The 12,204-nt window shown below is 40.8% G+C and overlaps 1 protein-coding gene across 1 annotated transcript in view; it reads left to right on the plus strand.

Moving 5' to 3' along the window:
- Positions 1–12,204, plus strand: part of PRKAG2 (protein kinase AMP-activated non-catalytic subunit gamma 2) — a 226,409-nt gene that overhangs the window by 56,640 nt on the left and 157,565 nt on the right. The window contains exon 2 of the mRNA XM_049799132.1: positions 11,553–11,624. Coding sequence (XP_049655089.1) covers positions 11,553–11,624 — 72 coding nt within the window. The remainder of the gene's footprint in view (positions 1–11,552; positions 11,625–12,204) is intronic.

Consider the following 12,204-nt stretch of genomic DNA (forward strand, 5'->3'; position numbering starts at 1 on the left):
AAGAGCTTGTTGTTATGCCTGTATACACACGTTATATGATTATATATGTTTGCCATATATATTCTCCTATATGAGAGCATGTTTTATATGTGTGTAAAAAAAAAACAATGATGCCCTGTCAGATGAGCTCTGCACGTCTACATCTGGGAGGACATAGTCACCGGTGAAGTTTGTTTCTGTTTCTCACTGTAGGTGCTAATGCTTTTGCTTTTAGAACTGATACATGTTTTGATAAACTTATCATCTTGGTCTGATGTAAGACACTTTTCAAATAGGTATTTAATGACTTCTAGTGCCTGATTGCAATTCTAAGTCCAATTTCCATTCCTAATAGAGCTCAAAATGAATGTTAATAAAACTTGGATTTAAATTCTTACTAATAGTTGTACAGCTATTCAATATGTAAGGATAGAAATCAACATTCTTGATGAGAAAAAAATAAGCAGTATTTTTTTAGGGCCTTATAACTTGCATGAACTTAATTTTTGGTAGTGAGGAAAAAAAGCAGTATTTTTCTATGAAAATAAAAAGCCAAGCAAGAATAAAAAATTCTAAATCAAAATTTCCTGCTTGTGGATTTAATTCACCTTGAGAAAAAAAATTGGTTTGGTTGTCTTTTGCTTAGTTTTGTTTCCTGCTTGGGTGCTTGTTTGATTTGTGGGAGGTTTTTGGTGATGCTCCTTGTCAGGGTGGGTGTCCGTACCAGGGTGAGCCGCGGGCAGAGGCTCTCCCTGCACCTTGGTTTGGTAATTCCAGTGTGAGCTTTATTTTTTTGTGACAAATGGGCTTGGACTGTCTGCCACATGGCTTGGAGCAACAGCCAGTTATAAAATGGCCTCTCCTGCGCCAGGCTCATACTCTGCCCATCTGTCACCATGTCCAGGGTGTCCTGCTAACTTGGAAATGTTTCCCACACTCTCCAAGCAGGATCAAATGCTTCCTGACACATTTTGATGCACAAACTGCCCGCCAAATCAAATGCAGATTTGCCTGTTTCAGCTCACCAGTGTCTGCTGGGTTTTAAAACCATTGCATAGGGCAGAAATTACTTTTGGCAACATGTATATGTAGATATTGAGCCTAAGTTTTCAGTTGGATTTACCTGAATGTGTGTTTGTCTTTTCTCCACAGCATGTTCAGGTAGGTCCATTGTAATCATGATGCTTAAATGGGCACATGAAGAATAAGATGGTTAAAATCAGAACACTCTTACTAGAGGACCCAGAAGTGAATATGGCTCATTCGTAAGGCTTTTTTCCCTGCACTGGATCTAAACTAGGAACAATTTCGGGGCGGGGGGAAGATACCAATGAAAGCCATAGATAGCCCTTGAAAGAAGCCTGCAGTTTATTTGGGGAAATATCGCCTTAAAATTTTAGCGTTACATGTACAGTAATTAGAAAACACTCAGTGTGTGTTATTTCTGTCCTTCCCTTTCCATATGAAGATTATTTCCAAACTGGACCCACTGCAAAAACTTATTTTCAGTGATGGCTATTTCAAGTGAGAGTGAGTAATCCCTTTGTTGTGTTCTTCCATTTGTCTCATTGTTCACAAGATTTTCCAGATCGGTAAATATTTTATCCATCTTTCTTCCAGAGATGGTCATTTGTGTCTTCTAACACCTTTTTCTGAGCAGAGCTGTGATGCTTTTTGAAGCACATCCCTTGAGACAGCCTTAATGAGTGCCCAGGAGTTGGTGTGAGGAGGCCTGGAAGTATGAGATATACTATCCCTTGGACATTTCCCTTAGATCATGCCAATTCACTTAACAAACATGCTTTCCTCAGAGGTTGTATAGCCGGCCTGTTTTCTTAAAATTTAAATTCTAGTTGTTTCAGTTGGACACAGTGGTTCCTTCATTTTCACTCCAATGGGTGCTCACCCCATCAAAGAGGTCACCCTGTTTTCTACACAGCAGCCAAAACTGTGTAAAGAAAAGGTACATCTTAGTAACACTTAGAAATGCCAACAGAGCTTAGGACCTCATTGTGCTGCCCATTGTATGGATGCCTACAGTGTGTCTAGACTGCAAGCAAAGACATGATTGAAGCTGGGCTTAAATTAGCCCGTCTGAGTCCTGACACCCATACAACGGCGGGAGCGAGGAGCTCAAAGTGAGCTAAATTGCTGGGGTATTTACTCAACCTCCCGTGGGGATTTTGCAGCCTACGCTAAGCCGTGTGTTGTCATGGCTACTCTTTTATCGGTGCTCTGTGGAGCTGGGTGAAAGTGAGCTGGTGTAAACCATGCTTGCGATTGCCATGTAGACATGCCCGTAGTAAGACACAATCCCTTGTCTGGACAGCTTGCTCTCTAAATAGAGGACAGAAAGGAAAAGAAGTTATTTTATTCCCACTTTATTGGTAGTAAAGGGGGAGAGATAAGAGGCAGGGTTCATTTATCCTATGTTGAATCAGCCAAAGTTTAAGCAAGTTGTCCAGCCTCTCCCATACCAGGCAAATGGGAGCAAATTGCCCATTGGAGATGCTGGCTTTTCCCTGTTCTCTAGGCTGGACAAAAAGTGTGGGGTAGATGAATAGTGTTTTGCATGGCTGAAGCTAGGTGACAGATATCCCATCCTTGATGGCTTCCCAGAGGTAAACCAGAAAGCCAGAGGACAGGCAATGAAAGTCTCATCACTTAAGTCCATCCATGAAGCTATTCTGGACTGGATATACAGTTTGTAAAGCAGTTTGGATTCCCACAGGATGAAAGATGCAATGTAATTTATTAGTATTACATGGCACCGCTAGCTGGCAAAAATAATAATGGTACCAAATCTCAGCATCTCTCAGCTCAAAGCCAAGGGTGAGACCTGAAAGATATATAAGCTGGATTTAGGACAGAGTACTGTACTATGAACGTCATAATGTTTTCTAGATGATCTCTCAGAATTTGAGCTTTATTCTGTCCTTGAGGGCTTTTTATGTTGCCAGCTTCAGCAAAATGCACCTTTAAATATGGAGTTCAGGGAGTGAAGAATGAAGACATCCATTCTTTTGGGAAAAAAAAAAAGTTTAGCCTATGAAATAAAGCATATTGTATATATTGATCTCTTCTTACACGTGGTGCTAAAACTGTAAGAAAAGCTATAGCAAAGTGACTGTAAACTTTGTAGATGTGAAATTGTTCTCTGCAGCTGCAGAGTGATGCAGGAAAATGCATCAGAAAAGCATGAAGAGGGGAATCTTCCCTCGTAGTGGGCTCCATGTGTTGTCCCCTTTGACCTCCTATTCAGGTCTTCAGCACACCAAGCACAGAGCCATCCTGTTCTTCCTTTCCTTGCCTAATTTCCTTTTTGCTTCTACACTTTTTTTTTTTTCTTTATTTGAGGGGCTACTTGATCAGAGCAGGTCCCTCACTTGCCTGGCTTTCCAGCTATAAGCTTTCTTCTGATTGTTAAGATTATTCACGGTTATTAACTGACAAGAATGTAAAGAGGAGGCAACAGGCAGCTGTTTTGCTAAATGCAGTGAACTGCAAAAAAGAGTTGCAGTTCAAGTATTTATAACAGAGATTTTCCGCCTGGTGTGATTTTTAGTCATATATATGCAAGGGAGAACCCTGCAAGTCCGTCTCGGATAAGGCCATCAGCTGGAGGTTTTCAGTTCTGGTTTTGTTTTGTTTTAGTCTTACTTGAGGAAATGTTTTTTTGAAGAGATTTGGCCTATAGATAGTGGAGAAAAACATAAAAAATGTAAACCACATTGACTTTTAAAGTAGCTGAAGTGTAGAGAAGATTTAGAAAGCCTCATGATGATCCTTGCTTTGAATCCCCTACAGATTGCCCCCATGCTGCAGCATCTCACGTGTTTTCATTACATTATGGCAAAATCATCTTTTGCTTCCTGCAGTTCTGCTATTTCACTGTTGCTGAAGTTAAGTTTTATAGCAAATGCGTGCTTTTCTCTGCAAATACATTGGGATCCTGTGTCTTGTTTATGTAAGACAGCCATATAAGTATTGGAAAGCAATTCTGTTGGCACTGAGTATGTGCTATCTGAAGGGTAAGATTTCCAGTCTCCTGCAGTCCTTCCCTATAGTCATGTCTTTTTGTTGTTTCTTAATTCCCTCATTGCTCACCTGACCACATTTTCCAGGTCTGAGGTATGTTATCTTCTCCTTTCACCTTGTGTCTCTTAAGTTTGGGTGCTTCTTGGAGGAAATGTCTCACCAGAGAAAGGTGGTCTTCAGCTGAGCACCCAGGAATAGCACTTAATAATGAGTTTGTGTGTGGATCGTAGTGTCACAGGGAATATTGAGAATTTTGTTTTCCTCCCTGACTTGCTTTCTCTGCTCTTCTCTCACTTTCTCTTTTATTTTTTTAAAAATGACATTTTGTTATTTACACATTTGCTAGATTGTCCATCTGCCGTTGTAATAAACATGCTGCCAGTCACTGCGCTGTGTGGTTCGTGGTGTGAAGGAGCTGACAAACCAGGCTGTCGTGTGCATGGGGATCGTATTCAGGCTTTGTCAGAGAGCCCCTAATGTTGGTCTGGGATTTAGTGATGAGGTGGAGAGCAGTACCCTTCATCAGAGCATTTCCATACAGATCTCTGGACATTATGAACATTAGAGGGCTCCAGGCAGAACTGATTGCATCCCATCCTAGGCTATCTGTGCTCAGCTCATCTGCAAAGGCTGAATCACCAAGAAGATACAGTGGTGTTCCCTGGCAGGAGAGCATGAAGCTTGAAAGAAAATTTCATTTTTTTCGTGAACAGCGTAGGAATGTGTTCTGGTGATCTAAGTCTGAGATTGAGAACAAAACAAAAAACGATCCACTGTCTCTTGGCCGTTCTTGTTGATGAACCTTGTCTACAGCCTTAGAAGAAAAGAGGTGAATTTGCTGTACGCTGCTGGACATTAATGCTGTCAGGATCAGTCAAGAGGTTTAGAAATGAAGAGGGGTGTGCTGGAGGCTGCCGGTATCCCATGATCAGGATAACTCAGGAAGAACAGCTTGGAAGACAGCTGTTTTCAGGGAAATTTCAAGGACTTATTGGTTTCATAGCTCTCTTTATCCCCTTCCCCTTGAAATTCTTAGTTTTAGTAGCTCTTTTGGGCCATGTGGTGGCAATCCAAGCCAGGTGACCCATGGGTGAGAACGGGAGAAGTGGCTTCAGTAGCTCTTTAGTACTGTTTCTTGTTGCAGCTGAAAGAAATGCCTTGAAATTACATGTGGGCTGGTTTTCTTATGCAAAGTTTTCGTATGCGGATTTTTTGATACAGGACATCGAATACTCACCAGATGGATGGGGATTTTCACATACTGAGATCTGGGTTAGATTTCAGCCAGCCAATACTCCCTAACTTTTTAGATTATGCATCTTTGGGACTGAATATTTCCCATTTCTTCCAGGCACATCATTTAGGCTGATTTACCCTCTGTTACTTCAAATCTGATGCTGTATCCATCTTGACATTGAAGTGCGCATAGCTGGTCCTGCACAGTCACCTGGGTGACTTCTGGACCATGCTGCCTCTTGCATCTTCATGCTGCGGACAAAATCAAGCCTGTATTTCTCATTTCTACCATCTCAAAACTCTCCAGACCCACTCAATCATTCTTTTTTAATAGAATAGTCTTAAAAGTAATAGCAAACAAATAAATTGGAATAGCCTTGTGAAGTACAAAGCTGGCTTGCACAAATCTAACCAGCTTTGTACATCTGTTACTGCCCACTCCCATTGAGTCATACCGAGACTTAGTCACCAGCATGCTCAGTCTCACAGTACGACTTATATATCTGTCTCCAAAACACATGCTGCAGTCTAGATGGTATGGGGGAGGGAGAAAAGCAAAGCAATGAGCAACCTACTCCTAAAGGAATAAAGCAATGTAGCAAGTCTTATTATACTATACTATGACTAGTATATCAAAACAACAAAAACAAAAGGACAGAAATTCCTGTGCATGTCAGTTTTGAATCTTTCCTTGTGCAATAATTGAGTGATTTGATATAAATCCTCAAAGGCTTCTAGAAAGGGTTGTTCTCAAAAGAAGAAAATTCTCTATTCAATCAGAGCTACCAAGCTATGCCCTCTATTCCACAGAGTTCAAACTTTGGATTCTGCTCACAGGCTATTAGCATTTTTAGCGTATTTGCTATTCAGAGTTTTACATAGGCTTGTAATAGGTACAAATCCAAGATTGAGCTAGAAAAAATCTGCTGGGGTGCAGACTGAGCTGAAAGAAACCATTCACAACTAATGTTAATAAAAATCCTGACTTTCTTTGTCCTTGGTAGGATAGTTGAAGTAGTTATAGCTCAGTAACATTAGCAGAGGAGGAGACACTGAGAGCCCTGTTAAGGTGTGATGCTGAGGAGTGCAGCTTTTAGCAATTTTTTGTAAGATCAGGGCTTTTGTCAGCACTCAGCTTAATTTCTCTGTATCTTGTTTTCTTTGTTTATTTTATTAAAGGAGCTGTCTCCCCATCTTGAAAAGCTGTCTTAGTAAAGTGTCACCTCCTGCTTGAGTTATGTTGTAAAAAGAAACTGTAATGTCTGGCAGGCATTTCACATCCTTAAATTTGGTGCAATCCTAGCGCATATATAGAAGTCAGTGAAGCAGAAAAATAATATCTCATAGGTGACACCATCAGTAGTCAGGACTGCATGATGCTACCTACGCTAGGACTTTGAAGTTGCTTATAGCTGAGGAACCCAGTCTCTCAGCAGAGACAGACCGCAGGGCTACCGTGAAACTGTTCTGACCTGAGTCACCTCTGAAACATGGCCAAAGAGTTGACCGTGTTCATGGGACATAGACCCACCACCGTGGGCGGAGATTTCACATGACCATGTTGTTCATGGCCATGCCTTGCGTTTGAAGGGACAGTTGCAAAGGATGGCAGCAGGGAGCTGTTTGTGAAATATTCTTTTGATACCCAGCCCTGAAATTTTGGACCACTGTTGAGCAGGGCCATAAAAAGGTCCTACTTCCACCCAAAATACCTTGGAAATTGGTCTCTGACCTTTCAATCACAACATGCCCCAGAGTGCCTTGCTGGCTCCTTGGCTTCAGCCATCGCAGAGAAGCTTTATCAGCCTAGCTGCCAAAGTAGCCTTGAAACAAAACAATAATTTAAAAAGTATCCTGTTTATTCTGTGTTGTTTACTGGATTCAAGGCTTTAGTGGTCTGTTATTTAAGGTTGCAGCCTGCACAACAGAATTGCTGGAAGCCCTCTTCTGACACCAAGGTCTCCAACTGCAGCAGCATCCAGACCAGCATGTCTGGGCAAGCCTTTTTGGCAGGAATCCTCGCCAGTAAGAAAAGGAACAGTGAAACTGGCTGGAAAAGGTGAAAAATGGCTTGGCTAACCAAATCTTGCTCCTGTTGCTATTTGGCTATGCTATGCCAGCCAATATATTTGCTTTCTGTATCCTAAAATGTGGTTTTCCTTCCTATTCTCCAACACAGTTCTGAGAAAAGGTTGTTTGTTTTCCCAGAATATCAAAGAACAAAAATTTTATTCTTCCTTCTTTTTACATAATCCTAAGTATTCTGATACAAGGAATAAAAGGAAAGGGGAAGGAAAAAGAGCTGGAGTTAGGATAGATCACCCTCTAGATGTAGGGGTAACCAAGACAAGAATCACCTTAGTGTTAGTCTCACCTTTGGAGGAGAAATTAGTGTGAAGAATATGTAACCTTCCAGATTCTGTTCTCCCCCCACGGGGAAATAGGGAAAGAAGGGGTAGAGAAGGTAAGTGTGCTTGCAGACTGTATTATCCTGACTTATACCCTGCAAAAACTAAAGCAGCAGACAAGCCTATTAACTACAATAAAGTCAATGTAGTTGCTTTTTTAGATCCATTAACCTCCTGTGCTATCAATAAGAAAAGTCCTGGAAAATCACCTGTTGAGAAGGTGGTGTGGGAGATTGCCTCCCCAGGAGGGAGCCTGGCTGGTAGCGGGAGCACCGAGCCGTGGCTTTGCTGTGTCACTGCTCTGCTGTCCTCTGGAAAATGCTTTGATGTCCCTGGGGCTGTATTCTTCAGCAAATATAACAGGACCTGCCATGATAACCTCTTATAAATAAAAGTGGATTGAAAACAAAATAAATCTGAAGCAGCTTTGTGGCTGTAAAGTAAATCTAAAGTGCTCAAGAGGTCATTTTTTTTCTAATTGGGGATGGTAGGAGTGATATCTGGCTGTCAGACGGCGCTGAGCGATGTGAAGGACTGACTGAGGAATAGGAGCATGGCAGGAAAGCTAACACAACTTTGCAAAACAGACTGCATACTCTTAATTCCAGGTTAGCAGCGCTAGGAGCTACAATCTCTGGCGGCCTTTGTTTCTTACAGGGATGATCATAGGCTGTGGTCTCTACAGAATTTGTTTATCTGAGGATATAACGCAGGACTGATGGATACAGGGAGTGATGCTGTTTGTTCTTCAGCCAGGGCTCTGCAGTCTCAAACGAGAAGCACTCTTCCTCGTACCAACACATCACTGTATGCCTTTGGCAGAAGTTTTTTAAATGTCTCTCCAGAACCATGTGATTTTCCAGGACACTTATTCCAAGCACAGTAGGCAGAGCTGGAGAGCTGTCTAAGAACAGTTTCAATCCCAGGTTAATGGCAGAGTGAGCCTTCAACATGTATTAGTTGGCATAAGATCAGAGCAGTCAGATATGTGATAAGAGCTGAGGCTGCACCATTGGCCCGTCAAGAAGTACTGTGGTGTGTTGCAACGCTTTTGGAGTTGTTTTGTTGTGTTGTTTTTAATTTAAAGAGTTGCTGTATCATGAACTGCATCGTCACATGTACTTCTGGATGAAGAGGAACACAAGAAAGAAATAGATATCTTGTCTGTATTCTGCAGTGATACATGCAAAGAGAAAATAAGCATCTAATATTTCCTTGCTTAACCAACAGATTGGAATTGAGAGAGCAATATTTGGAGCCTGGCATTTGATATATTTTTTTTTTTTCCTTCTGTAAATGGATGCCTTTGCATATAGAAAGTGAAAGATGAAAAAATTGTTAGGTAGCAGCTACAATTACAGACTTTATCACAGGACTAAAAGTCCTAAAATTATTATCCTGTTTGAAATGTCCTCCAGCCCTGTATTAACAAAGGAGCCCTGTCTCCTGCTGTCCAGAGAGGTATAGCTCCAGTTATTTCTGCTTACAAGTAGAGATCTCCTGTTCTGCATTTAAAGACAGATGAAATAAGCATATCTCCATCATATCTGAGAGTTAAAAATTAGAACAGAGTTATCAACTGGGTTTCATGATATTTTTAGACTTTAGAATTTAATAGATACATGTTTTTAAGCTTGGAATTGTAACTGGGAACTGAAATTTAGCTCCTAGGAAAACAGTTGTACCTACCTACCCCCTCCTGTTTTTGAGGGTTTCTGCTCAAAAGAAGTTATGGTTTCTTTCCCAGCTGTTTCAGGTTTCCTGAACAGCTTTTTCAACTCTGATTACTAGATGTGTGTCCCCTTAAAGCCAGTTTCTTCCATCCAGTCTCCAGCCTTCCCAAACAGCAGGTTTTCTCTCTGTGGATTACAACAAGTAGCAATATAGGGCCGCTAATATGTGGAGCTCAAAAGAGGTTATTTCCTTGATTTATTCCATGGAAAATGGCTTAGCCCACATCAGATTCCAGCTTCTGCACTACCGAAGATGGGTAGAGGAAAATGTTGGTAAATCCTTTGGCTAAATTAAAGTAAACACGAGGGGCTATGTTTTTGTGTAACTTTCCATTAGGCTCTTAAACTTCTTCACAGAGATCCTTCACTTCAGTCTTGCAGTAACATATGAAGTAGGAATAATAATCCATTTATTGACAGTGTTTATAAATGCCATTTATGGCTGAATAATTTTTATATGGCGTATGTAAGTCATTTTGTCTTAACTAATCAAAAGAATAAGCAAATTAATAGAGAAGCTTTTCTTTAAGGTCCTGCGGTGCCTGGTTCAGCCTCTGTCAAATCTTCATAACAGTGAAAATCTAAACCAAACAAATTGCCTCTTCTTTTGGTTTTGAGGTGTTTGCTTATGTTTTCATTTGCAAACAAAGGTGATGTGAAACACAGATGCCGAAGCAGGGCAATGAAGGTGAAGTTACATAGTTGGGTTGGTGCTTTGTAGTTTGGGCCTTTGTAGGTAGTCCCCATTGAGTTTGCACAAATAGAGCTGGGAGCATACTAATTTGTCATGAATACTTTGGTTTGTGGCCTAATGATTTGGGGCCAGCTTGGCCAAGCCTGGCTGCTGCCAGGTTTTTTTTGTTGTTGTTGGGTTTTTTTGGTTTTTTCCAACTTGGCATGAATTACTCCCATGTGCTTCAGTTCCAGTAATTCAATATTTTGTTCCTTATTTTTGTTGTTCGTTATGTAACCAGAATATTTTAAAACACTTGTAAGGATTATGCCCGAGTTACACATTTTTGAGCATATTTTGGATTTAGTATGATTACACAATGTGATGTGATTAGACCTGTGGCTGCTCTGAATTCTGAAGGCAAGCAAGCCTTGCAGACTTCCCAGCCGGTGCTAATTTTTAATTAAACTCTATTTAATCTCAGATCAGGTTTATGTGAAATTGCTTTTTATTTATGTTTTCAACTATTTTAAATGAGATGCAGATGTGGTGGTAGAGAAGCACTGAATCATTACTTGGAAAGGGTGATGCCTTGCATCTGGGAGATTCTGTGTTGGGGAGGTATTTCTGACATTTAGATCAAGATTTGGGATCCAAGACTTAGTTTTTCAACACACAGCATTAGGCAACCCCATGGTTTTGGTCATAGAATTACTCATTATCTACTTTTTTAATCAAACATGCTAAACTTGACACTAATGTAATTTCCTTATGCATGTAGAAAGGAGCTCTAAAAACCCCATGGCTGGAACACAAAGTATCATAAACAGAACAGACGGCAGGAGGTAGAATATAATTGCAGTTTGTTTTTGTTAGTTAAAGATGAGCATGTGTGCTTTTCTTACGGCTTTATTGTCTTTAGTTGCTCAGAATTGGGTTCTCCTCTCTCATTTGTGCAAGTGAATCGGTTATTTCCTCCCCAAGCACTGTGTTTTTGTTTTCTCCCTCTGTTATATATGTTACGTATTTTTCAGAAGATTGACATATTCTCATTCAGGTTTTGTTTATTGCCATAAATACTCTTTAAACTAAGATTATACACCCCACTAAAGGCAAGATAGGCCATTTGCGGAGAAAGTGGCTGTATTTAAACTGTAATTTCCCATGAATTTTTCTGTGGGATTTGGGTACCTCCCCTTGAAAGTTTTAGCACAGGACTTTTGACTTTGGCTGCACAGGTGCTTTTTCATGGTGATGTAGTGCAAGCGCTGCTAAAGGCTCCCTATTCACTTGTTACTTATATCTGCCATTGGTTTCACAGCCAAAAAGAATGATCAAAGCCCATGTTATTGCTTACCAGTAATCGCTATGGGTAAAGCAGTGGGCCCTTTGGAAATAAAACCACGGGCTACAATCGTGGGATAGTCTGATGGAAGGAAGAAGACATTAATATAGGACTTCAATTTTTCTTCTCTGTCCTGGCAGGATCTCAGCTCATTTGCCATGCCATTCTTGGACGGTGATGTGGAGAGCACAGACAAAAATGCTTCTCGCAAGGTAGGATATTTCTAAAGCTTCACTTTCACCGTAGTGTTTGAGTGTCTTGGTGGTAAACACAATTTATTAGCCTTAAAAAAGCCTGGGATTTTATCTTTCCTGCCATTCCGTTAACCTGTTGAGAGTGATGCACTAAGGCAAATGCAGTGAATTTTGCAGACCCTAGCATGATGGTGCTTATGCAGTATAACCTGTAAACAGTGCTAACCTCTGGTGATATTGTTTTAAATACTGCAGATGCGTGTAACACTGTTGTAATTCAATGAAGTGATATTGCATAACTGTATTCTCGAGAATACAGTTAGCTAACAAAAAAAAGTTAGCTACAGAAATACAGTGCCCAAACAGGTGTCCGGGGATGTCGGTATGTTTTCCTAGAATTGCCTCCGGATGGTTGCTCTCTGGTTACGGAGGTTTTAACTGTTCAGTGTCCTTGTTCTATCTGTCCTTGGCATTGGCAAAATGAGCTACCTTCATTTGCTGAAGCCATAACGGTAGGGTCTTCCTGTAAACAAGGTGGAAAGGTTCCTTCTTGATGTGGGATTAACTCAAGGTTATCCTTCTGGAGGCATTGCTATGA

The sequence above is a fragment of the Accipiter gentilis genome, chromosome 4 (genome assembly GCF_929443795.1).
Source record: "Accipiter gentilis chromosome 4, bAccGen1.1, whole genome shotgun sequence".
Taxonomy (NCBI): domain Eukaryota; kingdom Metazoa; phylum Chordata; class Aves; order Accipitriformes; family Accipitridae; genus Astur; species Astur gentilis.